At 51.3% G+C, this 26,974-nt stretch overlaps 1 protein-coding gene across 1 annotated transcript in view; it reads left to right on the forward strand.

The window, feature by feature from the left end:
* The first annotated feature begins 5,459 nt into the window (after nucleotides 1–5,459).
* The window catches only part of TMEM72 (transmembrane protein 72), a 32,664-nt gene continuing 11,149 nt past the window's right edge, over nucleotides 5,460–26,974 (forward strand). The window contains exons 1-3 of the mRNA XM_036908766.2: nucleotides 5,460–5,664; nucleotides 23,168–23,234; nucleotides 25,903–25,974. Of these exons, the coding sequence (XP_036764661.2) occupies nucleotides 5,595–5,664; nucleotides 23,168–23,234; nucleotides 25,903–25,974 (209 nt within the window). The 5' untranslated portion in view covers nucleotides 5,460–5,594. The remainder of the gene's footprint in view (nucleotides 5,665–23,167; nucleotides 23,235–25,902; nucleotides 25,975–26,974) is intronic.

The raw sequence follows: 26,974 nt of genomic DNA on the forward strand, positions 1-26,974 counted from the left end.
CTACCTTTGGTGATTAGGTCATATAAAGCCAGGATGGAAAATCCAAGGAAAAGAGAATAGGACTGAGCGGAAATACTAAGCTTAACTTGGGACGTATTGATTTTGACACAGAGGCGATCAATAGTTCAAATTTAGCTCCATAGCTAAGGAAAGGGGCTGGGGTGAGATGCCCATGGTGGGAGTTATTCTCTACTAGAAACTCTCAAACCCTGGAATTAGAAAATAACCAGAAGGAGAGTGGAGGGTGGATGAGAGTAAAGAGATTTCCAAAGATGTATCAGGTAGCTGTCGCTGAGTAACAGATTACCCTAAAACTCAGCAACATGAGACAGCAAACATGGCTGGGTGGGTCTGGCTCAGGGTCTCTCCTAAGCTTATAGTCAAGCTGCCAGCCGAGGCCCCAGCCATTTGAAGGCTCAGCCAGGGCTGGGGACACTGTCAAGCTCTCTCACATGGCTGCTGTTGGCAGGAAACACCAGTTCCTCAGGATGCAAGTCTCTCTTCAGGTTCCAGACGTGGCAACAGGCATCCTCTGAGGCACTTCCCCAAGGCGGTGTTCTTTGTAACCTAACTTCAGACTATATTCAGTCACACAAGCCAACCCTGGTTCAATGTAGGAGACCACATAAAGGTGGGAACACCAGCAGAGGGCCCTCGGGACCATGTGGAGGTCCAACCACAGATCACCACCAGAGAAACAGCAAAGAAGGCAGTGCCAGGAAAGGACATGTGGGAAAAGGAAAGGCCACTTACTGCCTTAATGCATGTAGGACCATTCCCAAAGGATAACATCATAGGGATTTTCCAGAAAGAAAGAACAGTTAATGGGTTCAAATGCAGGAAGTCCAAGAGGTAGAGCCCAATGAGCACAGAAATTAAGCCACTGGACCTGGTGGTTGGCTACAAGGCCAGCATGGTCACAGTGACTTGGAAGCAAGTGGAAACTACATTTTAGTAGATGGACAAGTAAATAGAAAATGAAGCAATAATGGGAGGGAGTGGTGAATTTAGACCACTTTCAAAAGTCTAGGTGGTAAAGTGTGGACAGACTACATGTGGTCTGCGGGGGAAATCAGTGTCTTGCAGGAAAGCTTTGTTCTTGGCCATGAGAAGTAGGGAGGAGGTGGAAGAAAATGTTAGAAGACATGGGTCTGAGGCCCTAGAGGACATGCAAGGATGGTGATTGCAGACACAGGTGTGAGGAAGGAAAGGTCAGGTGAGAGGGAAGGTCAGTTGGGAGGAATGCAAAGGGTTTGGAGAACGCAGGTCTCACTCTATTTTGTTCTGCAGACACTGAGATGAGGGTTGAGGGGCTAGGGGACTCTGAAGAGGTCAAATGCTTAGACCAGCTCCAGAGATTTATCTCCATGGCCAGACACTCACTTTGAGTTATGCCCATGAGCTTCCTATTATTCTGTGCAGGCTTCCTCACCAGCAGTGGAGGAAGTTAACATCTACCCACATTCATCTTGTCCTGGCTTCTCACGCTCCCCAGAGCCAACCCAGCATCTGGAATGTTTGTGCTGTTATGAAAGGGGCACGATTTATGGTCATCCCATATGGCAGGGAGTATCTATGAAGCATCCATTTACAGCAATACACAGAAGCTCTGGACAAGGCCAGAGAAGGCTGCAGCCCCAGGACTGGTGGCATGCCGGCCCCATGGACTTCCATCCAGAGAGGACGGTGGGGAGCCTCACCAAGCCCACCATTGCTGTCTCTGATCCAAGATCAGTGAGGCAATCACCACCCAGTCCCCCTAAAGCCCTCCCGAAGGGCCTAGCCCACTGCCCCTAGATGGTGTCCTCTCACTGAGCAGCTTTATGACAGACGGCCCCGTGAAACTGGAGGACCAGCGGAGGAGGCTGGGCTGAAACCACTGGAGTCATTGTCCCCTCATTTCTATTTGGTGTGATCATGAGCAAGTGTACCTAACCTCACATGCCTCTGCTCCCTCACCTGTAAAATGTGAAGAAGAAGAAAGGGTGCGTACATGGCGCTTAGCACCTGGAATGGGGTTAACTAACGTGGAGCAAACACAACTGTCACTGACATCATCAGTAGTTTCCCCAGTCCTGGAGGCAGGACATCAGATTGTTGTTGGTGTGTTGAGCCAGCCTGTCCTCCTCTGGCTGCCGTGACAGAGACTCTGGTTGGTGTACAGCGTAACCTTCATTGGCAGTGGGCGAATGGGTGCTGGGAGGGCCCCGCGATCCCAAAGAACAGACACTGCCTTTACCCCAGGTGTCCATGAGGCCAAGGCCAGGCTGTGTCCCCCAGTTTGGGGTATTGTTGGCTCAGTGGGGGAAACCCTGTGGTAATAAAACCTACATAGGTTTGGTCCCAGTGGGGTCAGTTTTCTTTGTTTACTTAAAATATTAGCTCCCATTTCCTGGCATCTGCTTTAAACAGGCACTTTTGACATAGTCCTTTAACCTGGTTAGTCACCTTATAGACCCAGTTTACAGATAAGATTAGGACGGAGAGGGAAAGTGAGCATGCGGGCCACACAGCCGTTACCTGCAGAGCTGAGCTCCGCAGCCTCCTCTCCCCTCCCACTCCAGGCAGCCAGTGACCCTGAGCAGGTGGATAGGAGGGAAGGCAGGAAACCCTTGCTCTCTTCCTTTGTCTTCTAAGCAGCATCCCTGTGCCTGCTCAGAGCCCCTGTTTAGATTCTTTTGCGAATCACACCATCTAGAATCACAGACTCCCAGGTCAGATGTATCCAACTGGTGCTTGAGAACTGCCCAGGGTCACACCCCGCCCCATACTTGGACAGGCTCCAGGGACCTCAAGACGTCCCACAACCACCCATCCTGTCAGGGGGAATGATGGTCAGAACACCTTTGCCTGCTTTGAGTTAAAATCTCCTCCCAACAACTTCCACCCACTGGTGTGAGTTTGGACTCCTTGAGATGCAGTACAAGCAGACATCATGCTTTCTCTGTGTGCTATGCATGCAGGGCCATGTCCAGAGCAGCAGTGCCCCAGGCATGCTGCTCCCTGTGCCGCTGTAATACAAGCGCCCTCTTCGTGCCCCTTTTCCACACCCATGCAGGATCCTCACAGCAATCCAGTTCACGACCTTCCCTCCACTCTGCCTCTCAGCAGCCTCTTGGAAGCAGAACTCCCTGGGCAGTCCACTGGCTTCTCCAGGAAACACCCCTTCTCTTTTCCCATAGTGGCAACAAGGTCAGCCATAGATGTCCAGGAGCTTCACCACCTTCTCAGTCAGCTTCTTTTTTAAGGTCTCTGGCCCCAGTTCCTGGAAATCTTCTCTCCGGACTCAGGAAAGTCTACGGGACTTGTCTGCCCAGCCATTCTCTCCCTTCCCCATGGAGCTCCACAAATGGCTTCACAGGAGCGAGAGGGTCAGAAACTCTGCCAGCATCTCCTTTGCAGTTCCTTCGGGAGGAGTCTCCTCTGAGGTTCTTCCACATTTGGCTTTAGCAACAGGCCCTAGTCTCTGTCCACCATCAGCCCCACATCCCTTCCTCCATCCATCTGAGCAGGCAGCGTGGTGAATCAAGGGTGCCCTCAGCAGTGGAGCAACACCCCTACCTCAGCCTCTTTAGTGCTCAGTCTCTAACCTGAGTCCAGTGCCCAGGAGAGAGCTTCCTGAGAGAAAGGCTTGGGGAGAACTTGCTGGGCACTTCCCACCATGTCAGGCAGTCAACTGGCTTAACAGCAAAGAACATATCTCTTTGCTCCAAACCACAGCCAGTGCTGGGGCTGCCCACCATCTCACTGGACAAACCCTGGGTTCTGGGTATGCCCTTAGCCTGACACCCCTGTCAGGAGGCAGATGCCCATCCCAGTGCAGATGTGCCCAAAGGGAGGGGGCACAGCCACCCTGGGCCCTGTTAAAGGAGAGCTGAATGTTTGCATCAGCACATCCCCCTCCCGAGCCATTTGACCAGAGTTGGGTCACATGCTCATTCCTAAACCAAAGTCACCAGGAAGGGGAGGCTGTAAACAGGGCTGGTGGACTGAACAGACCCAGCCAACCAAGACCTGGAAGGACTCCCTGTCTTCTGAGCAGGCAGGCATTGGACATGCCACAAAATTAGCTGCTGTTAGCAAGGAAGAAGCAAGGGATGCTGTGGGGGAGCCAGTGATCCCAAGGAACTCAAAGCAAGTTCCTGCACAGGCCCCCAGTATCAACAGCCCTGCCACTCGTGTGTCCCACAGAGAGCCAGATCCAGGATCTGGGGGAGGAGGTACCAGTGTCAATACCCATGGAGAGTTGAAAAGTTTGGAGTTGATTACTAAACACAGTCAGCTAACCCAATAAATAAATATGTCTAATAATACATTTGTAAACATGATCTTAAAGGTCACACGAGCACAGAGGTTCTTAAACTCATTCAAAGGGGCAGGGTGATGGAAAAAAAGATAGTTTTTATGAAATGCTATGGAATCTTGATCAAATTAATCAAATCAGAATAATTTCAGTAGCCAAAAAATATATATTCATTATATGACAGTGTATGTATGCATCCTCACCAAAGCAAAAACTAAGACAGACCATGCCTGAGTTTTTCTTTATTATTAGAATTTGGGTTTTTTCCCCCAATTTGGTTGTTTTGTTTTCTATCCCATATGAGCAAGGGGAAAGGATTTCAGAACAATGCCTGGAAGGAAAACTAGAAGTCTGATATCATTCAATCCCTCATGTCAATTAGTAAATTAAGAATTAGTAAAATCCCATGATTGCCAAATTTTAAAGGATGGACTTCCTGGTACAACTCTCAGAACAATATACTTTGAGAACCAACAGTCCAGCCAAACACTCTCATTTATTTTCTGCAAAAGTTTCTAAGGCTGACAAATATCTTCAGGTTTCCCAAGGTCACTCGATTAATTATTGACATAGCAACTCCCCTCCCAAAGAATCATGGTCATTTCCCACATCACACATCAGGGATGTATGTCTGGGATAAAGGAAAGTCCATGTGTAGCTAATGTCTGGTTGGAGTCCAAATCTGCCACAGACTGGAAAGCTTTCTAAATCCACCTAGATGCAAAAGAATAGAAGCTTGGAACTCATTGTAGAAGTTCTTTCTGCTGGTGGTTTAAAGACACATGCCTGTCCTGGGCACTCACACAAACACATACCTGCACGCACCCCATCACCTCTAGGCCTGGAGTCTCTGGGACCACACAGGCCTGAGGTCCAGATGTTGCTTTCTAAGAGCTCCAGTAGGGAGGGCCTGGGCTGGCTCTTTGGCTCCCTCCTCCCAGCCAGAAATGGTTAACTGCCAGCTCCAGGCTGCCTCCAGCCCAGCCCTAATTGGCCTCATCTCAGGCAGCCTGAGTTGCAGGAGCTCCAGGCCAGGCCCGGTTGCAAGGGCATTCTTCCAAGGTAATGATTAAGCTGAGCGCCTGGCAAGGGCATGGGGGCTGAGCTGGGAAGGTGAGCCCTGTTCACACCTCAGCCGGGCGGTGGTGGCCAGGACTGGTTTAGGGAGGCAGGGCTCTGCAGCACCAGCCATCCAGCAGCCACAGCCTTCCCCTGCCCACAGGGTTCAGGAGCACCTCAGCTGGAGCGCCTGCTGCCTGCCCTGCTGCAACCCAGCCCTCCACCCTGAACCATGGAGCTGCAGGCGTTCTGGACAGGGCTGGAATACACCTGCCGGCTCCTGGGCATTGCCACGGCTACAGGTAAGAGCCTGCCTCCCAGCTGCAGCCCCCACACTGGGCCCAACAGACAGGGCTGCCAAGGGTGCGAGCCAGCCGGCTGGGGCCCAACAACACATTGGGTCACATCTGCCCCTTGTTTTCCTCCCTGTTCCTCCAGAAACGCTCCTGCAGGGCAGTGGCAGGCAGGTGGGGTGCGTCTGGGGCTGGTAGCCAGAGGGCCTGTGTTGAGTTTCTGTTGGCAGCCACTATCCGGGTGACCTCGGGAGCCCTCAGCATCCTCATCCACAAAATGAGGCTGGGGATTCATGCCACCTTCCCCGGGGGCTGTCGGATGCAGGCAAGGGCTGACAGGGGAAGGTGTAAAGGACAGGGCAAAAGTGAATCCAGCGCTCCACTGTGTGGTTATGGAAATGGTCACGGAAGCTTGTCGTGTTTTCTTTCCTCACACCATAGCCCCATTTCATGGAGAGAGAATTCCCAGTACTGGGGACAGTCTGAGCCAGAGGATGGGCATGGCGATCGGGTTTCCCTTGGCCTACCCCAACCCAGTTAACGGAAAGCCCTGTAGAACCCAGGCCCCTCTCTATGGCCTGCCTGCAGAATGCAGCATGCATTTGGGATGGAAATGTTTCCTCTCTGTACCCAGCCTGGTCACAACACAGCTCAACCTGCCAGGACAGAAAGAGCAGGACAGTCCTGCCTTCTGCCTGCGCACTGCCCCAACACAGAGGGAGTGAGCCGGCATCCTTCTGAGCCCTCAGCTCTGGCCCCACTGTCCCTTGGGGACAAGCAAAGACACCACTGCTCATCAAGTCCTTCCCAGCCACTTAAGCATGGGTCTTGGTGAATGGGAAATGTCCCCTGGCTCAGATTCAAACAGGGCTGGTTCTGGCCCCAGCCCTGCCACTTGCTGATGTGTGACCTCTGGAGAACCACCCAGCCCCTCCAGGGTTGCGTGTTCTGATCCTTAGGACTGAGATAACTGGGCCTGCTGGTGTTCTGGAGCATCAAGGATGCACGAATCAAGCACAGCTAAGTGAACTGAGGTCATAAAGCTCTTGGGAGAAGCCCCAGTGACTCAGAGCTCTGTGGGGGTCTCTGTCATTCCCGGGTGGTAGGCTGTCCTGTGAGCTCTTCTAGCATCTGGGCCTGGAGTTAGTACAGGACAAGCTGTTGGAAGAGGTCTAACCTCACCCTTCCTGATACAAGATTGGGCACCTCAGCTCATATAAGAGCAGTGACCTTGCCCAAGGTCACACTGCAGACCAGAGGGACAGCTAGCCTACAGCCTGGGTCTCAACTTTTGAAAAGGCCTGGACTCTGGCCACAGAGCTCCCTTGTTGCCAAAGTAGGAAGCGCCACCCAGCAGACACCAGAGATGGTCTAGCATCTCTCTTCTGAGGACCCAGAGCAGATGAGCTGGTGGGGGAACCACTTCCAGCCTCCATCAGAGCCATACTGTCACCTACACATAAGAGAAGGGCACCTAGGTCCATCCTGGGGCAGGGGAAGTAACTCTAAACAGGGCTTTCATGTCTGGGGTTCAAGTCCTGGTCTGCCTCTATTGTTCTTGAGTCTACTCTGCCCTCCTTTAGGCGGTGGTTTCCAAATGTTTTAAACATACCCTTTTCAGCTGCCAGGCATCAGAGTCAGTTCCCCCACCACATGCTGCCCAGGCCTGAGGCTTGCCTCCTGTCTGGAAGCTATTTTAATATATATCTATTCTTCTAATAGATTATCAAAAGACAGTTTAAACTCTGATTTATCTCAGCCAGTGGGAGGGGTTTGCAGCCACACACCCACACACACACTCACACACACTCACACACTCACGTACATACTGCTCCCTGATTCTTTGCACAGAGGCTGCTGTCAGTGCTGAGGATGGGCCTCTAGATCCAGGCTAAAGAGAGGCCATGAGTTGCCTTCTAATGGCCAGGCTTTCCCATAATCTCGTTTGAGCTTTCTAGAGTGCCGGAGGCCAGCGGGAGGCTAGAGACGGAGGTTTTGCACTCTTGGGCACACTCACATTTCTTCCAGTGTCAGTGAGCTCCTGGCCTGTTTCCAGTGCATAAGATTTGAAAATTCCTTATTCCCTTAAGCTTCTTTTTTGTTGAAATCTCTGTTGAGAAGTCTAGGCCTCATTTGTAGGGGTGTTGCTGTTTGAGAAAAAGGCTGTCACCTCCCCCAGAGACTTAAGGTGGCCCCTGGCTTTGTGGGAGGACTGTGGGCTCTCCAGAATCTAGGGAAAGACTCAAGGTCTCCCAAGTGTCACCAGCAGGAACCAGGGTCCCCGTCCCTTCTGTAGATGGGATCTGGGGCTCAGAGATTCCAAGTGTACTAGGCCCAGAAGACTCCACCAGGACAGTAAGTCCAGTAGCTATGGCCAGCATGCCCTGCACAGGTGCTGGTGGGCTGAGCCTCTTCCTTCTGCTCCACCCAGTTCCTGTGGGTAAAGCTTGGTTAGGATGTCCAGTGATTCCATGGCCTTTGCTACCCACCCCAGGTCTGTGCTCCAACACCAGGGGCACAGACAGCATAGCTGCCACCAGCAGGTGTAGACAGGCCATGGACAGACTCCACCCAGCCGGAAGTGTTTCAAAAATTAGAAAATTCTATTCCTTTGGACCAGTCATAGGTTTCCAGGTCATCACAGAGCCACACAGTCCCCAGTTTGTCTTACACTTGACTGGCAGGCTTTGCTTGTTTGCATCACCTCCCCAGCCTGGAAGGCAGTGTGTGTACACACGTGTGACCTCTGAGTGCCTCTGCTACTGAGATGTGGTCTCAGGAGACCCAAAGAAGCAGACACAAGTGGGGAACAGCACACAGACTGTGAGCACTCCACATCTCCCTGGGCAGAAACTGGACACTTAACTGTCCATCCCTCAAAGCAGATACTCACTGTGTCTGCCTGAAGGCAGGCCGTGACATCTTGAATTAGAGGCCCAGGCCCCAGGAGACTCAACCCCGTGATTTATTCCCACTGAAGACCAGCTGTCAGGAAGGTGGGCCTGGGGTGGGAGCACAGAGGCTCATGGTGCTCCTCCTCCATAAAATGAGAAGATGGCCTGTCCACAGGTTGGGCCCACCCCCATTCTGGGAAGGCAGAATTGGCTTCCCTTTGAACTTCTTCAGGCCCCTTAATCTTCAGGGTGAGTCTCCATGCACTTCCACACAGCTACTCAGCTCCTGCCCCAAGCCTGTGGAGGAAAGATTGGGAAGAGGCCCCTGTGTTGGGGAAGGATATACCTCAAGGGCCCTGCAGACCTAGGTGGAGTGTGGAGGTAAGAGGGACTCATTTCCCGAGGCCCTGGTCACTGGAGAGCAAGCCCTCTGCACCTCTGTGTCCTTGTACATGGAGGGGCATACGCCTCCCCAAAGGGGAAAAGCCTAGAAAATGTCCCTGGGCCCTTTGGTGAGGTCTCTCAACCAACCTCAGAACAAGGGTCACTCTCTGGGGCTTGAGGTTTCTCACTGCCAACATTCAAGGGCTGTTTATCCCTCTTGCTGCCCCTGCGTTGGTGTAATAGCTGATGATGAGCATTGCTGTTTGAGCATTTCCAAGCTCTGAGCACCTGTCTTAAATTAGTATTTAGTTTTGTCCTCATAACTACCCTTTGAGTGCCACCATGCTCCTCCTCATCCCCAGTGTATGTAGGGGGAAACCGAGGGTTGGTAGGGTGAAGCCTTGCTCAGTCCTCACAACCAGAAAGCAGAGAAGCAAGATTCTAGCTGACGGTGGTCTACACCTGGGACCCTGATGTCACATCAGTGTGGCCTCCACCTATCCACCTATATCAGGCTGAAGGACATGTCTGTCTATGTCTTGGCAGCCCCATAATGCAGGATGCAAAACACACAGAGGGCATGGAAAGGGTCTGATTGAGGCCATCCACCCCAGGCCCCACCATCAGTCAGTCCTGGCCAGGCACAGCTGGGGGAGGTGGATTCCTGGTGCAAACAGACAGGCTTACACTGAAGCACAGTGAGACCAATCATCCACTGAATCTAAAGACCCTGACATCAGATCCAGATCTCATTCTCTGTCTGAATGGCTGCCAGGCCTGCCTCAACCGGCACTGTCTCTACTGGTACTACCACAGCCCTCCTTCCAAACCTGCTCCTGTACCCCATCCAGGGACAGACAAATCTGCTCACATTTCCGGAAGCAGCTACTGCAATGGGACCTTCCATCTTTGTGTCCAGAAGGGCATGATGAACAGAATGCTATAAAGTCTCTATCTTGCTGAAGTTCCACCAGTGTCTTTGAGAGCCAAATGCTGAGCTCAGTCCCATTTTACCAGTGAGGAAACCAAGGCCCGGAATGTCTGTGTAGCTTGGCAGACATCTCACAGCCAGCAGGCAGCAGACCTGGCACCGGGGCTCCAGTCTGCCCACTCACAGGATATAGTGTCAGCACAAGGCTCCGAAGAAGGAGAAGGCACCACACAGTCAACCAAAAAATGATCTGCACTGGGACAGGGCCACTGAGCAGTCCCTCTTCTCAGGCTAATGTGCTCTTTCTCACAAATCAACTACTTTGGATCAACCTGGGGTCACTTAGGGGTTCTGTTTTGTTCAGGTATTTGGACCACTGACCTCTTTGCCACATAGAGGACAGAGCCCCATTCCCTGCCACCCTCCATTCAAATTGGAGACTTGGCTTATTAATAAGGACTAAGACAAAAGGAGCATTCAAACCCAGCTGTTTTCACTATTTCGTATCTTTATACATCCATAATAACTGCTTAGTTTGACCATAGCCCTATCAAATCCTTCAAAAACAAAAAAGCTAAAAAGCAAATGCTTCTGAACAACCACCTTGGGCTCTCCATGCTTATTTCTACTCTTCTTTAATGTATATACCCATGATCACCCCCTGCCATCTAAAGAAGCTCCATGTGCTTCGTGTCCATGGGTAGCTTTATTACCCAAACAAGACCACGTTGTTTTCAGATCCTCCAAGTGAATGTTGACTGTTTTCCTTTCCTGATCTGATTGTCCCAATGAATAAATGAAATATCCCTACTTCTGTTCCACCCTCCTATTACTGAAAGATAATATGACTTGGTTCTAGCACTTCTTTCTTTACTTCTTTGTGTCCTCCTTCTTAGATTTAAAACAAAAAAATCTGGAACTCCACTTAGAATTCACTTATTCAGAAAACGTTTGCTGAATACACATGCAATGTAGCCACACAGATTAGGATGCATGACTACTATCCTTGAGAAGTACATGGTCCATCCAGGGAGAGAAGCTAGTAAATACACATCCAAGCACCAACCACTGCAGTGTAGTGTTTAGGTATTTAGAAGGGTGTATTTGTGTCATTCCCTACCACTTACTAGATATGTGATCTTAGATAGGTTACCTAACAACTGTAAACATCAGTTTTCTCATCAACAAAATGGGAGCAATAAGTGTATCTGCCCTCTGGGGTTGTGGGCATTCAATGAAACAATGACTTAAGCAGTAAACTGCTTGGCATATAGATTCCCACTCAGTGCTGGTTATTTTTAGATGATTATGCAGGACACGGGGACCATATAGTGTGAGTGATGGGCTCTTCTTGCAGGATGGAAAAAGAAGGAAGATCTGAGGAAAGGAAGAGGCAATATATGGCCCTGAAGTTGGAAAGGGAGGAAAGGGCTTGACTATGCAAGGTCTTACACTGAGTAACATTTTCCCACATTTGAGCTTGGGTCATGAAGATCAGCACATGGGAAACTGGTTATTTCTACACCACATGCAATTGTCAAACCAGAAGGAAAAGGGTAGCCTCGCTTGGTTTTTCATGGGCTGACAGCTCTTTTAAGATTTTCCTTAGTTCTGAACAACCGTCTGAAAAGGGCTGTTACCAACATGGAATATAGTTAGGTCAATTGACTAACACTAAGGAGAGAGAGGTTTCTGGGGACTCACCCTCCTAGGTTGCAGTACATCCAGGTAAAGGTACTATGAGGAAATATGGCATGTGTGGCATGGATAGAGAGCGCCTGGAGGCATGGTCATTATTTTCTGGCACCACAAAGCTTCCATGTGGATAAGTGAGCAGATGCATTCTCTCCGAATGCAAGAAAGAAAAAGAGCAAATTCTTCAGGCAATACCTTGACTTGAAATCAAGTCATTATTCTTCATTAGAGGCAATATCCTCAACAGTATCAGGTCAGCAGAATCTCTCCATGCAAACAATGTCATCACCAAAAAGTGGTATATGGGCCCAGACGGCTTGCTTCACAGGTGAATTCTACAATATTAAGGGAAGAATAATATCTATTCTACACATCTCTTCCAGAAATTTGAAAGAGAGGGAATGCTTCCCACCTAATTCTATAGATACCAATTACTCCAATACCAAAACTAGACAAAGACATCACAAGAAAACTACAGACTAATATCCATCAACATAGACGTAAAAATTCTAAATAATGTTTGCAGCAAGTCAAATAAAAATATAAAATAGGATTATATAACATAACCGAGTAGAGTTTATCCCAAAAATGTAAAGCTGCTTTAATCTTTGAAAATCAACTAATATAACTGACCCCATTAGAAAACTAATAAAGAAAAGCCATACTATTATCTAGAGAGATACAGAGAAAACACTTGACAAAATGCAACATCTTTTCATGACAAAAACTATCATCAAACTAGTAATAGAAGAAAACTTTCTCAGCCTAAAAAAGGCATCTGCAAAAGCCTACACCTATTTAAAAGTAAAAGATCAAATGTTTTTTCTCCTAGGACTGGTAACAAGGATGTCCACACTCATGACTTCTACTTAACATTGTACTAGAGATTCTAACCAGTATGATAAGGCAAGAAATAGAAATAAAATGCAAACATATTGGCAAAGAAGAAGAAAAATTTGTTATTCACAGATGACATGATCATCTATGGAAAATCAGATGGAATCTACCAGAAATGCTACTATAACTAATAAAGGGTTTAGCAAGGTTACAGAAGACAACCAGTTATATTTCTGTGTACTAGTAACAATTAAAAATGGGATTTTTAAATATAATTCATAACAGCCTCAAATATATGAAATAACAATAAATCTGACAAAAATGTAAATAAAAATTCATACATACACTGTAAACTAAGTACACTGAGACAGTAAAGAAGATCTAAGTAAATGAGAGATACATCTTGTTCATGAGTCAGAAGAATCACTATTGTTAAGATGTCAATTCTCCCCTAAAATTACTCTACAGTTTAAATGCAATTCCAGTCAAAATTTATGTTTTTTTTTAATTCAATGGGCTTTTTCTAAAATTCATATGTAAATGCGAAAGTACTTATGTAGCCAAAACAACCGTGTAAGCAAAGAGCAAAGTTAGACTATTAACACTACCTGATTTTGAGACTTAATACAAATCTACAGAAGTCAAGATACAGCATTATTGACACAAAGTAAGATAGTAGGAACAGAAGAGAATCCAGAAATAAACCCATACATATGTGAACAGAGTTTTGACAAACATATAAAAGCAATTTACTGTGGAAATGATAACTTTTTCAACAAGTGATACTGGACAATTGAATATCCATTTACCAAAAATGAACCTCTATAATTTGTATCATATATAAAAGATGATTCAAAATGGAGTATAAACTTAAGTGTAAAACCTAAAAGTATAAAACTTATAAACAATAGGATAAAACCTTAATAATAGGTTAGGCAGAGATTTCTTAATTACAATATCAAAAGTTTAATCCACAAAAAAACAAATTTATAAATTTCATGTCATCAAAATTAAAAATGTCACTCTTCAAAATATAATTAAGAGAATGAATAAACAATTCAACAAAGAGATATGATGGCAAATAAGCATGAGAAGATGTTCCATGTCACTAGTCATTAGGGAAATGCGAAGCAAAACCACAATGAGACACCACTACACACCTATTAGAATGTCTAAAAATAAAAAGACTCACAATGCCAGGTGTTGAAGTGTTAGCAAGGAAGTGGAACTCTCATACACTACTGACAGGTATGTAAAATGGCATACGTACTTCAGGAAAGGTTTGGCGATCTCTTAAAAAACTAAACAGACACCCACTCTATGACCCAACCATTCCACTGCTATTTACCCAAGAGAGGGCATATGTCCATACAAAAACTGTGCATAAATGTTCAGACCATCTTTATTTGTAATACCTAAAAACTAGAAATGATCCAAGTGCCCATAAACAAATGGGTTATTAACTAACCAAGTTACAGCCATACGATTCAGCCATAGAAAGGCATGAACTATGGGCGCACGCTACCACATGGATGAATCCCAGAATAGTTATACTGAATGAATGAGGGCAGCCAAAAAGGTACATGTTGCATGATTCTATTCATATAAACCTTTAGAAAATGCAGACTAATCCCTAGTGACAGCAAGTGGATTAATGGTTGCCTGGAGGTTAGAAAGATGAGAGGGGAGGATTACAAGGGTAAAAGAAACTTCTGGAGAGGTAGATAGGCTCCTTATCTTGATTGTAGTGATTGTTTCCTGGGTACATATATATGTCAATACTTATCAAATTGAACACTTTATATGCAGTTTGTTGGAGGTCAGTTACACCTCAGTACAGCTGTTTTAACAACGTACCTATTGCCAGAGTAATGCTGTGTAACACCTGTAGAAACCTCAGTGGCACACCGCAGCAAGCTTTCATTGCTCACCCATCTGGTTGGGCAGGCTAGGTGGTTCTGCTGATTTTGCCTGGGTGTTCTTACCTCTGTGGGGGCTGCTGGTCTGCCTAGACTGGCCATGGCTAGAATGGCAAGGACCACCATGCCCCCTGCGCCTGTCATGCTCCGTCCTGCTGGCTCAGGAATGTGCCATGATGATGGAAGGCACAAGAGAACGAGCCTGGTTCATGGGCCCAGTCCACACCTTTGCTTGCACAGTGCCTGATAACACCTGTTGCCCAAAGCAAGTCACATTGTTGAGCCCAGATTCAAGGGGTGGGAAAACAGACTTCACTTTAGTGCGAGGGAATATATGGGCACATAGCAAGGGATGTGAGCACCAAGAGAGGCAAAGGTTTGGGGGCACCACTGCAGTGTACACAGCGGCACCTACAAGGACAAACCGAGCAGACCTCCTGGTGGCCAGCTTTAGTCCACAGCTCGCGTTTGGAGACTGTAGTTGGGAGCATGCTTGCTTTCTTGCCTTCGGGAACTCCTCCCCACATGGGATCAGGGGGGACATCAGAGGGAACTGAGAGCCACAGTCTCCCCTGAATATCTTCTAACTGAATATCTAGAATTTTCTGCTATAAAATCTTAGCATTTCCTCAGCATCTCTGAACCCTGGCTCGTCTGGGCCAGCTGAACAGCTCTCAACACACAGGCACACCTCTCTGCCATGCTGGGCTTGCCACACACCTCCTGAGCGGAGAGGCCTGGCTCTGTCCCCTATTGTCTCAGTGGATTCTCAGCAACTGGTTCCAACATATTCATGTTCTTAGAAATGGTGAAAATCCAGCTTTTACCACCACATCCAGCTACGTCCCCTTAGAGCCTAAGCCATCCCCAGCCATGGTCACAAGCAGGTGTGTCCCTCCCTGAAATACCCTAAGGCCAGCAGGAGATATGCATGCCTGAGGATGGAGAGAAGGAGTACGTCTGAGGTGGCGAGTTACGGGGCTGCCCTCAGCAGTGGTGAGCATGACTCGTCCCACTCCCCAGGCATCCAGGGCCAACACCACAGCCGGGCATGGGAGGCTAGTCAGTGTGACCTCTTTGAAGTGTCCTACTTTGCCACCAGGGCACTGCACTGAATGCAAGACAGGTGTCAAAACTCAACCCAGCAATGGATTCAGAATGATCTATAGCCAGCCCTAAGGTCAGTCCGGAGGCAGAAAGCAGCCTAGGGCCAGAAGCCACAGGAACGGGGCCCTCAGCAGTCAGCAAGAACCGCATGGACCCCACCCTCAGGAGCACTCTGGCCCTGAGCCCTGAGGGCCCTTAGCACACTGCACAGAGGACATTGCACAAGATACCTCAAGGCAGATGGGGCCTTGGATGACTTCCATCCCAGTCATGGCTGCAAAGGGAACCTGAGACAGGAAAATCAATGAGCAACATCAATGCATGGAGAAGAGCTCTTTAGTTGCATAAACAAGTATATTAATGGAAGGAAAGGATGAAAATAAACCCTCTCCTTACCCTTGAGAGTATTGATAGGAACAGCCCACCTCTCCTAATAATAGTCTTAGCCATCATCTACATTTGCACAGCACTATAGATGGAATCCTCATTGCCAGTTATGCATGCTTTTATTAGTCCATTTTCGGGAAGAGGAACAAGTGAGTCATGATGTGCTTGAGGAGCCGGGACCTGGCCTGGGCGATCAATCCTCAGACCCCCTCTGCTGCAGCATCCTCAGAGCTCCCATCCACCCACACTCTGGGACCAGAGCTCCAGGATGCCACTCAGAAGATGGACACTCAGAAGGTGGCTGCCTGGCCCCAGACTGCATCACAGGTTTCCTGGTCCAGACTGTCTGGACCCTGCTAAGCCCGAACAAGGACACACTCGCTTTCCCCATGCCCCATTCGGGGCCATTTGCTGGGGTGAATTGCTGATGTACTGAACTAGACCGCCCTGGGAGGGAGAGATTACAAGGTGCCAGCCAGGCTGCCGCATGAGGAAGAAGGGGAACCACAAGCATGGGCCATGCTCCATGAGCAGCTACAAGCCCCTGAACCCTGGGTCACATCTCTGGATACCGGGGCTGGAGGCACCCTCTGCTAGGGTCAGGCGGGGAGCCACACTGGTGCTGCACAGCCCTGAGAGAAGCATCTCTTTAAGTTTTGTGCCCAGGGACCTTGCCGACCCCTCCCTACTCCTGGCCATGTTAGATGCGTAACTTGTCCGTGTTCTGCAGACAGCCCTGCCTGCAGAGGAACCCTGGAGGATTCCTAGGTCCAGTTTGCACTGTTTTTATCATCATCCATAGGGTTGACATGGGGGAGCAGGCAGCCCACCTGCACAGTCTTGGGGAGACAGAAACTCAGGAGGTAGGTGGCCAAGCCCGTTCTCACACACCAATCCCCTTCCTCACTCAACAATTTAAGTCCATGCTTCATGTTCACTTCCTGGCTTCTGAAATGCCCAGTTCTGAAGACTGTCCCCTGAAAAATATTCAGGAAACTCCAGGCCCCTAGTCAAAGCAGTTTTGGAGTCATATATCTGTGCCACACAGAACTGTGGTGCCTTCCAAAGAGCCTGTTCCCGGTTTCTTTCAGTGCCCACACCAGGCCCAGGGCTCCCAGGGCATTGCTAATGTGTCTGTCTGCAGAGAGTGATGGGTACAGTTCACAAAATTCTCCTGCAAAGGGGACCTCAATTTTTTCTTCCCTCCCTTTTTCCCTGGGATTCTTTGAAAATGAAGCTGTTGAGGAGACCTTCTTTGGATGAGGTATAGCCTCTAGGTCCTCTGTAAAATCCTAAGATATAAAACACTGACAGGATTCTGTGGCCACAAAGAAGTCCCCAGATACCACCCCACTCCTAGCAGACTGCGTCTCCAGGGCCATGCACATGTCTGGGCAGGAGACAGGGTGCTGCAGGGCCTATGAGCCCAGAAGGTGGCTTGCTGATGGCCAAGCTGAGGACTGGGAGCCCGAGGCCTGTAGGGCCACAGAGGAAGGCTCACAACTGAAGTCAGAATAGAGTACCGACCAGCCCTGAGACTTCTGTCTGGAAATCTCACAGTTAGAAGATGGATGAAGCTGCTTTTCCCATTTTCGAGGGCTACCTAATAAAGCCACTCCAGAACAGTGGCTTAAGATTGCACCCATTTTATTGTGCTAGAAATTGTATGACTCGGGAATTGGGCAGAGCACAGTGGAGGCAGCTTGTCTCTGAAGGCTGGGGTCTCAGGTGGAGTAACTGGAATGGTTTGTCCAGGGCCACATGCTGGAACTTTGGTTCTGATTCTTGGCTTGGCTCATCAGTTTCCTACTTTGTGCCGCCTGGAGCTGGGATGCCTGAGATAACTTCCTCACCTCGTGTCCTGCGCCTGGCTGCGAGAGCTGGGCATCTGTCTCTGTCCCTCTCGGCAGGCCTCTGCATGGCAAGCTTGGGTTTCTTCACATGTGGCAGCTGGCCCCCAGACCATCCAATTTCTCATGTGGTGGGGGCTTCTCCCAAAACAAACATTTTAAGAGGACTGGGTGGAATGTCTTTGCAAATTATCTGTGCAAGCCCCAAACTTTCCTTGCAGATTGTTCTATTGGACAAAAGAGTCCCTGGGCCAGCCTACACTCAAAGTGAGTGACCTAGACTCCACCCCTCAATGAGAGGAGTTGCAAAAAATGTGTGGCCAGCTTCAATGTAACCCATCTGCTGAAACAAAGAAACCCCAGGTGGCATTGTTATAATTAGGAGTATCTTTCAGCTAATGGTCGAAAGCACATAGGGGTCAGCACCCGTTTTCTGCCACAGAGCCCAGCAGTTAACCCCCAGATCCCTGGGAGTGTCGCCGCCCTAGGGACCAGCAGGAACATCTTCACCAGGAGACCGTTCCTGGCTTGTTTACCCTAGAAATGGCAACTGGCCCGAACTTGAGAAGCCTAGGGGGCCTTTGATGAGATGTGTTTGAGATGAGAGTAAGTCCTTGCAGAAGCAGGCCCCATGCCCGGCGTATGGGGCTGCACCCAGACTGCACAAGGGGGTTTTCCCAGGACCCCAGGTATAGCTTTCTTGGTGGGTTTGGCTCCCGTGGGAGGGCAGGAGGAAGTAGCAAGGTAAATGAGGACTTGAGGGTGTGGGCCAGGAAGCCACACCATTGCTGCCCCAGTGTGGCCCTGTGACCTCGCCCAGCCCCAGGAGCTGCACAGAGACGCGCCCTTTCTCGGCACACAGAACCACGGCCAGGGAGGCTCCAGGCTGTGTTCACAGGGCTCCATGCTCCCAGCAGCTCCCTGCCTTCCTTCTGTGCAAGGCTGTCCTTAGTCTCGGGCAGAATGGGGCCAGCTTGCCCTGCACCCAGAGCACTGCAGCCAGTCCCCACCTCAGTATCTCGTTGCTCCCTGGGTCCAGGACTATCTGCCCAGGCCGTGATGCATATTGCCCCCTGTGCTTATCTGGTGCCAGGCTCAAAGGATGTGCTGTGAATAAGGGTGTGGGCTGGCCACAGGGGGCTCTGGACCCTGCCCAGCCTGGGCACCCCTTGGGATGTGGGGCAGAACTGCCTGGGCTTAGGGATTCTGGCTATGGCTGCTTCTGGCTCTCAGAGGAGACTCTGCCCAGGCAGATGCCCAGGGTGAAGGACAGTCCCCACACTGACCCACAGCTTGGGTACCAGGAGAGTCATTGAGGCTGTAAATGGGTAGTTTTCTGCCTCACTGTAATGCAGACATTACAAAAATCCATAGCTGGGCTTGGGAGACACAGTGGTTCATGGCCTGGCCACATGGGCTTTATCCACATGACACCCCCATGCTCATAAAGGACCCCAAGAAGTGTCTCCCACCAACACTGTTCTCACCAGTGTCCTTCTGAGAGGGTCCTGGAGCCACCAGGAACTGATCCTGATGCTGCTTCCTCTGCCCTTTACCACAGCGTGCCTTGGCAAAGCACAAAGTGCTCTGCAGAAAGCCTGCTGGGACTTCTCCATAAATAATACCCGACTGACAATTCCCACCTCAAGGGATGTTGGGCAGATGAAACAAGATGCATGTATAGGACCTACTAGGTGCCTGATATGCACTTGGACTTCCAGTGCGACAGCTAGGCTGGCATGCCCAAAGAGCCACCAAACACAGATGCCTTCTGCTCACCTATGGATCCCTGCCTTCCACTGCCCAGAAAAAGCCAAAGGCCAGCATGCATCAGCAGGGCATGCCCTTCTCCTGTGACTGGAGGGGCCTTCTCATCTGAGCCCCCAGACAGAGCCAGCACTCCCCTCTCCTGGGCTCCTTTGCCAAGTGCCCTGCCTGCAGACATGTGAGCATGGTCATCCAGGCACACCAGCAGGAGCACACCAGAACTTCACTTCACGCCGGGCCAGCAAAGGAACTGGCAGTTCCAGGTGTGCTGGGAGAGGGGAGGCCACAAGCACCCAGAGCAGGACACTGTTCCTCATCCACCACTCACATCTGCTGGGCAGTCTCAGTCACTTGTCACCAAAGCCTCTCACTCCGTCTGCCTGAGGTCAGGAGACATTCTGAAAGGCTAATCTGAACATGTCTCTCCTCAGCTGCTCCAAAACACGCCAGGTCCCCTGCCCAACCTGTGGAGTCTAGTATTTAAAGAACATTCTTGGGCCTAGGACCACAGACTGCCCACCACCCCCTTTCTATTCTCCCATGCAAAATAAATAAATCTATTATTGTGGGCGGGGGTCTCCCTGTAGTGCCCCTCCACTCACACATGTCCATCTCCCCTACCTTCCCAGTCCACCTGGGCTTAATGCTCCTTATAAAGTCTTCCCTGATAGTCCTCAGGATGGGCCTCCCCTCTTCTGGCTCCCAGAGCACCTAGGCAAGGCTCCTTTGCAGCCGGGCTTGGTCTGGATCACATCCCTGCTGGACCAAGCACACCTAGACAAGAGCCCACGGGTGGGCCTGATGCACAGTCACCCCAAGAGGAAACCACAGGCGATGAGGTAGAAGCGCAGCCCAGGAAGGGTGGCCACAAGACAGGACAGAGCCCATCCAGGTAGCTCCAGGGCAGAAGCAGGGCCCTGAGTCCAGGCCTCAGGCAGACAAACAGATGCAGGGGACAGAAGGAAGGCCTTCATGCTATTCAACATTGTCAGCCTCACACAGTCTGCCTCTGTGAACACGAGCCCCTGTTCAGAAATGAGGGACCAAACAGGAAGAAGGTGAACCCCTGGCCCCAGGGTCAAAGGACCTTAGTCCTCCCATGAGAATCCCCATGGATATTCACAGACCTCCTGGCCTGAGGACCCACACTCCTGGCTCACCCCTGCTCTCTTCCTCCAGCCCAAGGATGTCCTCTGTCCCTGGGCTTGCAGAACCCATCATGGCTGTGGTTACCTGAGAGCTTGGGGACGGTGACCCCACTTCCATTGGTATGAAATAGGCTAGCTGGAGACTGGGAAAGTGGCCAAGGCCCAAGTTTGGGGGAGGAAGAAGCTCATGAACATTGGCACAAACCCTCTTCAGACTCCTAATTTTCTCCAGTCCAAGCAACAGCTCTGAGGTATAACTTACCCTCCCCATCCACAGATGGGAGACCCACTCAGATGAGCTAGTGCTTCCCCATGGTTACCAAGGTAATAACACACAACTGTGACTCCAGCCCAGCACTCTGTCCTCAGTTGCCACTTTGTGTTTTAACTGCAGTGCTGCCTCTACAGCATTGCTCGACGCCCCTTTGCCCATGGACCCTGTGTTCCCATCAAGGCATCAAGGCAGCTCTCCACTGGCCAGATGGTGCCCATCAGGGTGGGACTGAGTGCCCAAGCCCCTCCGCTGGCGTCCCCCACAGGCCAGGGAAAATTGGCCACCCCCAAAGTGAATGAAGCTCCTGCCCAAATTGGCAAGTGATCTCCCTGAGCGATGGCCATGCTTGTCACCGGCCAGCTTGTTGAGTCCTCCTGACTATCACGTCCCAGGACAGTGAGGAAGCCAGGACGGACATGGAGTGAGGCCACTAGCTGGCAAACTTGAGGGTCTGACCAGCTCCGCAGTTCGCTTACACTCTTTGTGTCTCCATTTCCTCTTCTGTAAAATGAGGGTAGTGCAGCACCTTCACATGTATGGTTGTGATGACTCTGTTCATAAACTCTAAGTGCTGAGAATAGGACAGGATGAACAATAAAGGCTAAATAAATGGGTATTTACACAAGACACACATGTCACACACACGCGTCAAACACACACTCACAAACATCACACACATGCATCATAAACACACACACTATATACACCATACACATAATACACGTGCATCATAAACATACACACGCAGGTAGACCGTGGAAACTAGGCACCTGGAGCCAGAGTCTCCCGTCTGTTCTGCAGGTCCTTCACTTGCTGGCACGTGTCCTTGGGAGAACTTCACAAGGTCATGGAGCCTCAATTCTTCCCTGTATGGCAGGGCTGCTGTGAGGAGCTGGGGCACGCGGCCATTAAGTGCTCTGCAGGGTGTGCTGCCCCTGAGGTGGGGTGGGTGGCTCACTGGTGTCCCTGCCCTTCAGCTGGGACAAGCCGGTGAGCCCCTAGGACCTGGAGAGAATAGGCACCGGTGCCGCTACCGCTCTGGACCTGAAGCATCGGGAGAGGGGAGGGGGCTGGGGGGGGCATCCCTCACCAAGAGCTCATAGGCACCTCCCTCCCCATGACAGAGGCACTCTGTCCCCCTCTCCGAGATGCTCCACCATCGGGCAGTAAAGGATGGGACCTGGCCCCTTGGAGCTCCTCACTGCCTTTCTGGAGGCAGTGGTTCTGCACAGGCACCTGAGGGTGGATCTTGTACAGTGTCTGCCCGGGAAGAGAGGCAGTACTGGGCCAGGGACCAGCCCCAAGTGACAAAGATGAGGGGCCACACACAGGCAGCCAAACACAACAGCCTAGCCCAGCCCTCTTGGACTTTCTGGGAGAGAGACAAGCTGGAGCCACAAACACAGGCATGTGTCACCCGAGCCCAGAGAGAAAGGTGGGCACGGGGAATGTGACTGGTTGGGGCCAAGAAGAGTTCTGATTAGGGCACTGGGAGAAGGTCCCCACAGTGCTGCCTGCAGAATGTTTCCAGCACAGAGTGGGTGTGGCCTGGGGTCAGTGCCCCGCTGCTCCCGCAAAGCCCTGAGAGCTTGGGGATCTCCGTAAGGAGGCAGCCGGGAGCCAGTAAGGCTGGGAGCGGGCCTGAAATGGGGTTCACCCAGGACGAATGGAAGGTCCGGTGTTTGGGCATGAATACCAACTGTTAAGAAAGGGCAGGAAGAGACACGAAGCTGGGCAGCATCTTGAGCAGGGCAAACCCCCAGGAACTTAATCAGCCCTGGGTTCAAAGCAATGAGCCAAGAGTGCGAGCTAGCAAGTGGAGCTGAGGTCATGGGAACAGCAAGAACTGTGACAGGGGCAGGTGAACGGGGCAGGGGCGGGGCCAGGAGGAGCAGGTCCCACCCACCGCCAAGACCTGGAGCCCAGACGCACAGCCCACATGGGCCTAGGCCTGTGGGTTGGCAACCCACGGCAGACAGCTAGGGCAGCAGAGGGGTGTGGCCCGTCAGCGTGGACTGTCTGCGTGCTCTAAGGGGTGGCACACCACCACTGTGGGCAGAGAAGGATGGGCATCTGTGCTCTGAGGAGGCTGAACTAGCAAACCGCTGGGGTTCTGCCTGAAACCCCTCTGGTTTCCAGAGACCCATCCAGAAGGCTCTCTGTCCTCTCCATCTTCTCATCCACCAATCCCCAGGTCCTGTGGAGAGCCTGCCTCGGCCCTCCATCCACAGGGAGAAGGCTTGCTCCACAGCCAAAGACCAGCTCAGGGCTGACGCTGGAACACCTGGCCCACTCTCCCCTCTCCTCTTCCCCTGCTAGTGTTGATCGGCGTGGGTGCTGAGACCTTCCTCCAGGGGCAGTTCAAAAGCCTGGCTTTCTATCTACTGTGAGTATGTGTGTATATCCCCTTTTCCCTACTAATTCTATCCTATCCCAGAAGTGGAAGGAGTACAGGGGCCTTCCAGGATATTCCCTGGTTGGGGAAGGGGTTTAGTCAGACCATCCCTTAAATTAACCAGGTATCTATCCACCCACCCCTCCATCCATCCATCTACACACCTATCCAACGACCCACTCACTCACACATCTACCCATCTATCTATTCATCCGTCTATCTATCCACCCATCCATCCATCATCCATCCATCCATCCATCCACTCATTTCTCCATCCATCTCTCCACCCACCCATCTTTTGAATAATTTCTTTATTCAGCAAACATTAACTGAGCTCTAGTTTTAGAGAGAGGGGAATCAGCTCAAAGGACTACATATTTGAGCCCTTTTACATACATGCCAACCACAGTTAAATGATTTTCATCATGTCCCTTAGCTCTGATAGCACCATAGAAGGTCATAGTTTCTTAGTTTGCAGATGAGAAAATTAAGAAAGAGTAGGGTGCTCAGCCCACATCACCAAGCTCAGGAGAAGCAAGGTCCAGATTCAGTGTTGGGTCCATTTGGTCCCCCAGCCTCTGTCCTTTCTTCTCTGCCAGCCGCCTCTGGTGGGAAGGGGATTGCTGTGTAGCGATCACACAGCCTAGGCCCCAGCCATCTCTGGCCACCCAGCTTCTCAGCAGCCCCATCCTGAGGGAGCCTGTGAGGTCACAGGTATGTCCTCCACTTGTTCTCCTCCCCCACATCCACTGGGGCCTTGCCTGCACCCTGGGGAGCCCTCCCTCCACAGGGCAGCTCTGTGGTTTGCTAGGTGGCTCACACCCACCACCTCCCAGCCATGGCCCGCCCTCCAAGTCCATCACACAGCCACAGAATCAGCCGCTAGAGGCACAGGCCTCTCTAGCAACCTCCGACAGCTGTCACCGCCCCTGTCACTCCTTTGCCGTCTTCTGACCCCTCATATCCTGTCACTCAATTTATACCCCAGGAGCTTCTGACTCTTTCTAGACTTGCCCAGTCACCTGACCTGTAAGCCATTGCCCATCCCGCTGAGACCTGGGAGCCTTTCCCCCAAAGCTGTCTCAGCATCCCCAAAGCCTGGCATTCCTTTCTGGCACCCTGCCCTGGGAAGCCCACCCCAAGCCTGAAGCCCCCTACCCCCACCCCCAGCTGGAAGTGGTTCTCCTGTCTGAACTCCTGCCACATTTCACTGAGCCCACCCCAGCCACCAGCACTGTCCCACTGGGATCCAGAAGCAGGCCTGGGCCTTCCGCACCTCGGCAGGTTTGCACAGCTCACAAAGGAGGTCAGGCTTCTTCCTGCAGCAGCTGGTTAATGCATACCTGTCCCTGCCCAGGACCCAGCATCCTCCTGACACTCCATCCCTGCCTTGAGGGGGTGCTGTGTCCTTCTGGTCTCCCCGTGGTCCAGTCCTAGGAAATGGTCTTCCCAGCCTCAAATCCTCCTGCTCCTCACTGACAAGTAGTTCATGTTCTGCTTTCCTGCCCCGTGGGATCTGCACCCCCGGCCACCCAGCCCATGCCTCCTGCCCTCATACCACTTGGCCCTCTAAGGCACCCAAACGTCCCACCTCCAACTTTCCCTCATCTCCCGCACACATACAGTCTACCCTACGCAGATCTCAGACTCCTGCCACTGCACACTCACTCAGAGCATCCACCAGCATAGCACGCCCCCATGTGACTGTCCCTCCCTGTTTTGTCCCCAGGTCCAGGCTGGCCTGCACCAGGGGCTGGCACCTGTAGGAACTGAGCTGTCACTGCCTTCTTGCTCTTCTCCAGTTCTCGCCACACCTGTTTCTGCTCCCCTCTTCCTCTTCTTGTGAGGCCCCTCACTGCCTTCCTCACTCTACCCATTGGCCGAAGGGTCCCTGTGGCCAGAGTGGAGCCCTAGGCAGAGGTGGTGGTGTGAAGGACACACCTGGCTGGGCTCTCAGACTTAGACTCACTGCCTCACCTTAGTGGCCGGGGTTTGACCTCTCTGCACCTCAGTTTCCCTAGCTGTAAGCTAAGGGTGATTATAGTGCTTCCACAATAAAACTGATACAGGCCTAAATGAGTTGACATTCGTAAAGTCCTTGCACATGCTTGGCACAGAGTGATCACTATATAAGTGTTAGTTGCCACCATTTAAAAGCTGAAGAGGAAGAGTTAGGGAGACTGTGGGAGGCATAGAGAGAGTGGGAGGAAGTAGAGATTAGGTACTAAATGGTCACAGAGGAGAAACAATAATATCTACTGTCTATACCATGAGCATTACATGCCAAGCACATTCCACTCTTGACCCAATCCAGGCTTCTCACAACCAAGCAGTAGGTGCCCCTCTGGTGGCACTAGGTGGAGGGATTTGCCTGCAGTGTCCACACAGGGTGTGGGGGTCAGGATCTCCTGCTGGCCTGCAGGTCCCTCAGCCACCTCTGTTCCCCAGCCCCATGTCTTCACCAAGGCCCAGCACAGCCCAGCTCTGGTACTGAGCCGGCCCCCGCGGATGCTGGCTTGGGGGCAGAGTTAGGCTAGCAAACCCCTGGCCAGTCAGTGGCTGTCAGTGGCCAGGGGTCCCCACTGCTGGGAGAAGACAGGCTGTGGGAAGTCGAGGAGGAGAGAGGGCGCTGGGAATCCCTCACCTGTCTCCACCATAGGTTCACAGGAGCCGCCGTCTTCATGTGCGAAGGGGCCTACTTTGTGGCTCAACTGCTGGCCATCTGCTTCCAGTAAGTAGCTTCCACGTAGCATCCCACCACCCCCAGCCCTAGACCCCCGGGAGTCCCCATCTCTGAGGCCACAGCCCAGGTGATGGCCTGCTCCTGAGGCAGCATTGGACGGTTTCCCTGATAGCACAGACCCTGGGCCTGGGGGCCGGGAGTCAGGCTTTATAGGATCTTGGGAAGCCTCAGGGCCACAGAGACCCAGAGGTGCTCCGTGTGCAGAAGCTCCATCAGAGTGGTCAAGGGCTGTCCCTGGACCATGGCTCTCAGAACCTAAACAGTTGGGTCTCTGTGGTCATTGAAAAAGCCAGCCCTCAAATCCAGGTGTCCTGGTACTTTACAAGACGACCAGCTGCCTCCCACGCCACCAGCCCTGGTGAGGTCCCACTCAATGCAACTGCCAGGAGATTCTTCCAATTTGGGGAGAGCAGGTGAGGGAGGAGCCCGGACTAAAAGCCATTTTACCTGCTCTGGAATCCTTCCTCCCAGCCCAGGGGCAAATCAGAAAAGAATGTCCACCAGAGGGCACCAATGAGCAAGCCAGCAGCAGATCTGAGGGTGCTGCCCTCTGGGCCTGCACATCCTCCATCCCCACCTCACTGCCACTGCCCCAAAGCTAGCCTGGGCAGAAGCAGAGTTCCGCTCCAGACCCATCCTGAGGCATTTTCCTCCTTTGAAACTGAGACAGAATCCCAGAAGAAAGAAGCCTGCTCTGTATCAGGCCTCTGCCAGGCCCATATGTGACCCCTGTACGCCACTTAAGAGAGAAACCCCTCTGGTCCAGTACCATGTCATGCCTAGGTCAGGCTCAGTGAGTAGGGTGCAACTGCTCGCTCAAGTGCCTGAGCCCTTGTGCAGTGCGCAATCCACACAACTGTCCCAGCCAGGTGTCCCCTGCACTGCATGCCTTCTGTACTGCACTGTGGACTTCCCAGTGGGCCCAAGTCTCCTCTCCTTCTCACCACCTTTGCACAGTTCTGAGATCATTTACCTCTCTTCCCCCTTT

This window comes from Manis pentadactyla, chromosome 8, assembly GCF_030020395.1.
Source record: "Manis pentadactyla isolate mManPen7 chromosome 8, mManPen7.hap1, whole genome shotgun sequence".
In the NCBI taxonomy this organism is placed as follows: domain Eukaryota; kingdom Metazoa; phylum Chordata; class Mammalia; order Pholidota; family Manidae; genus Manis; species Manis pentadactyla.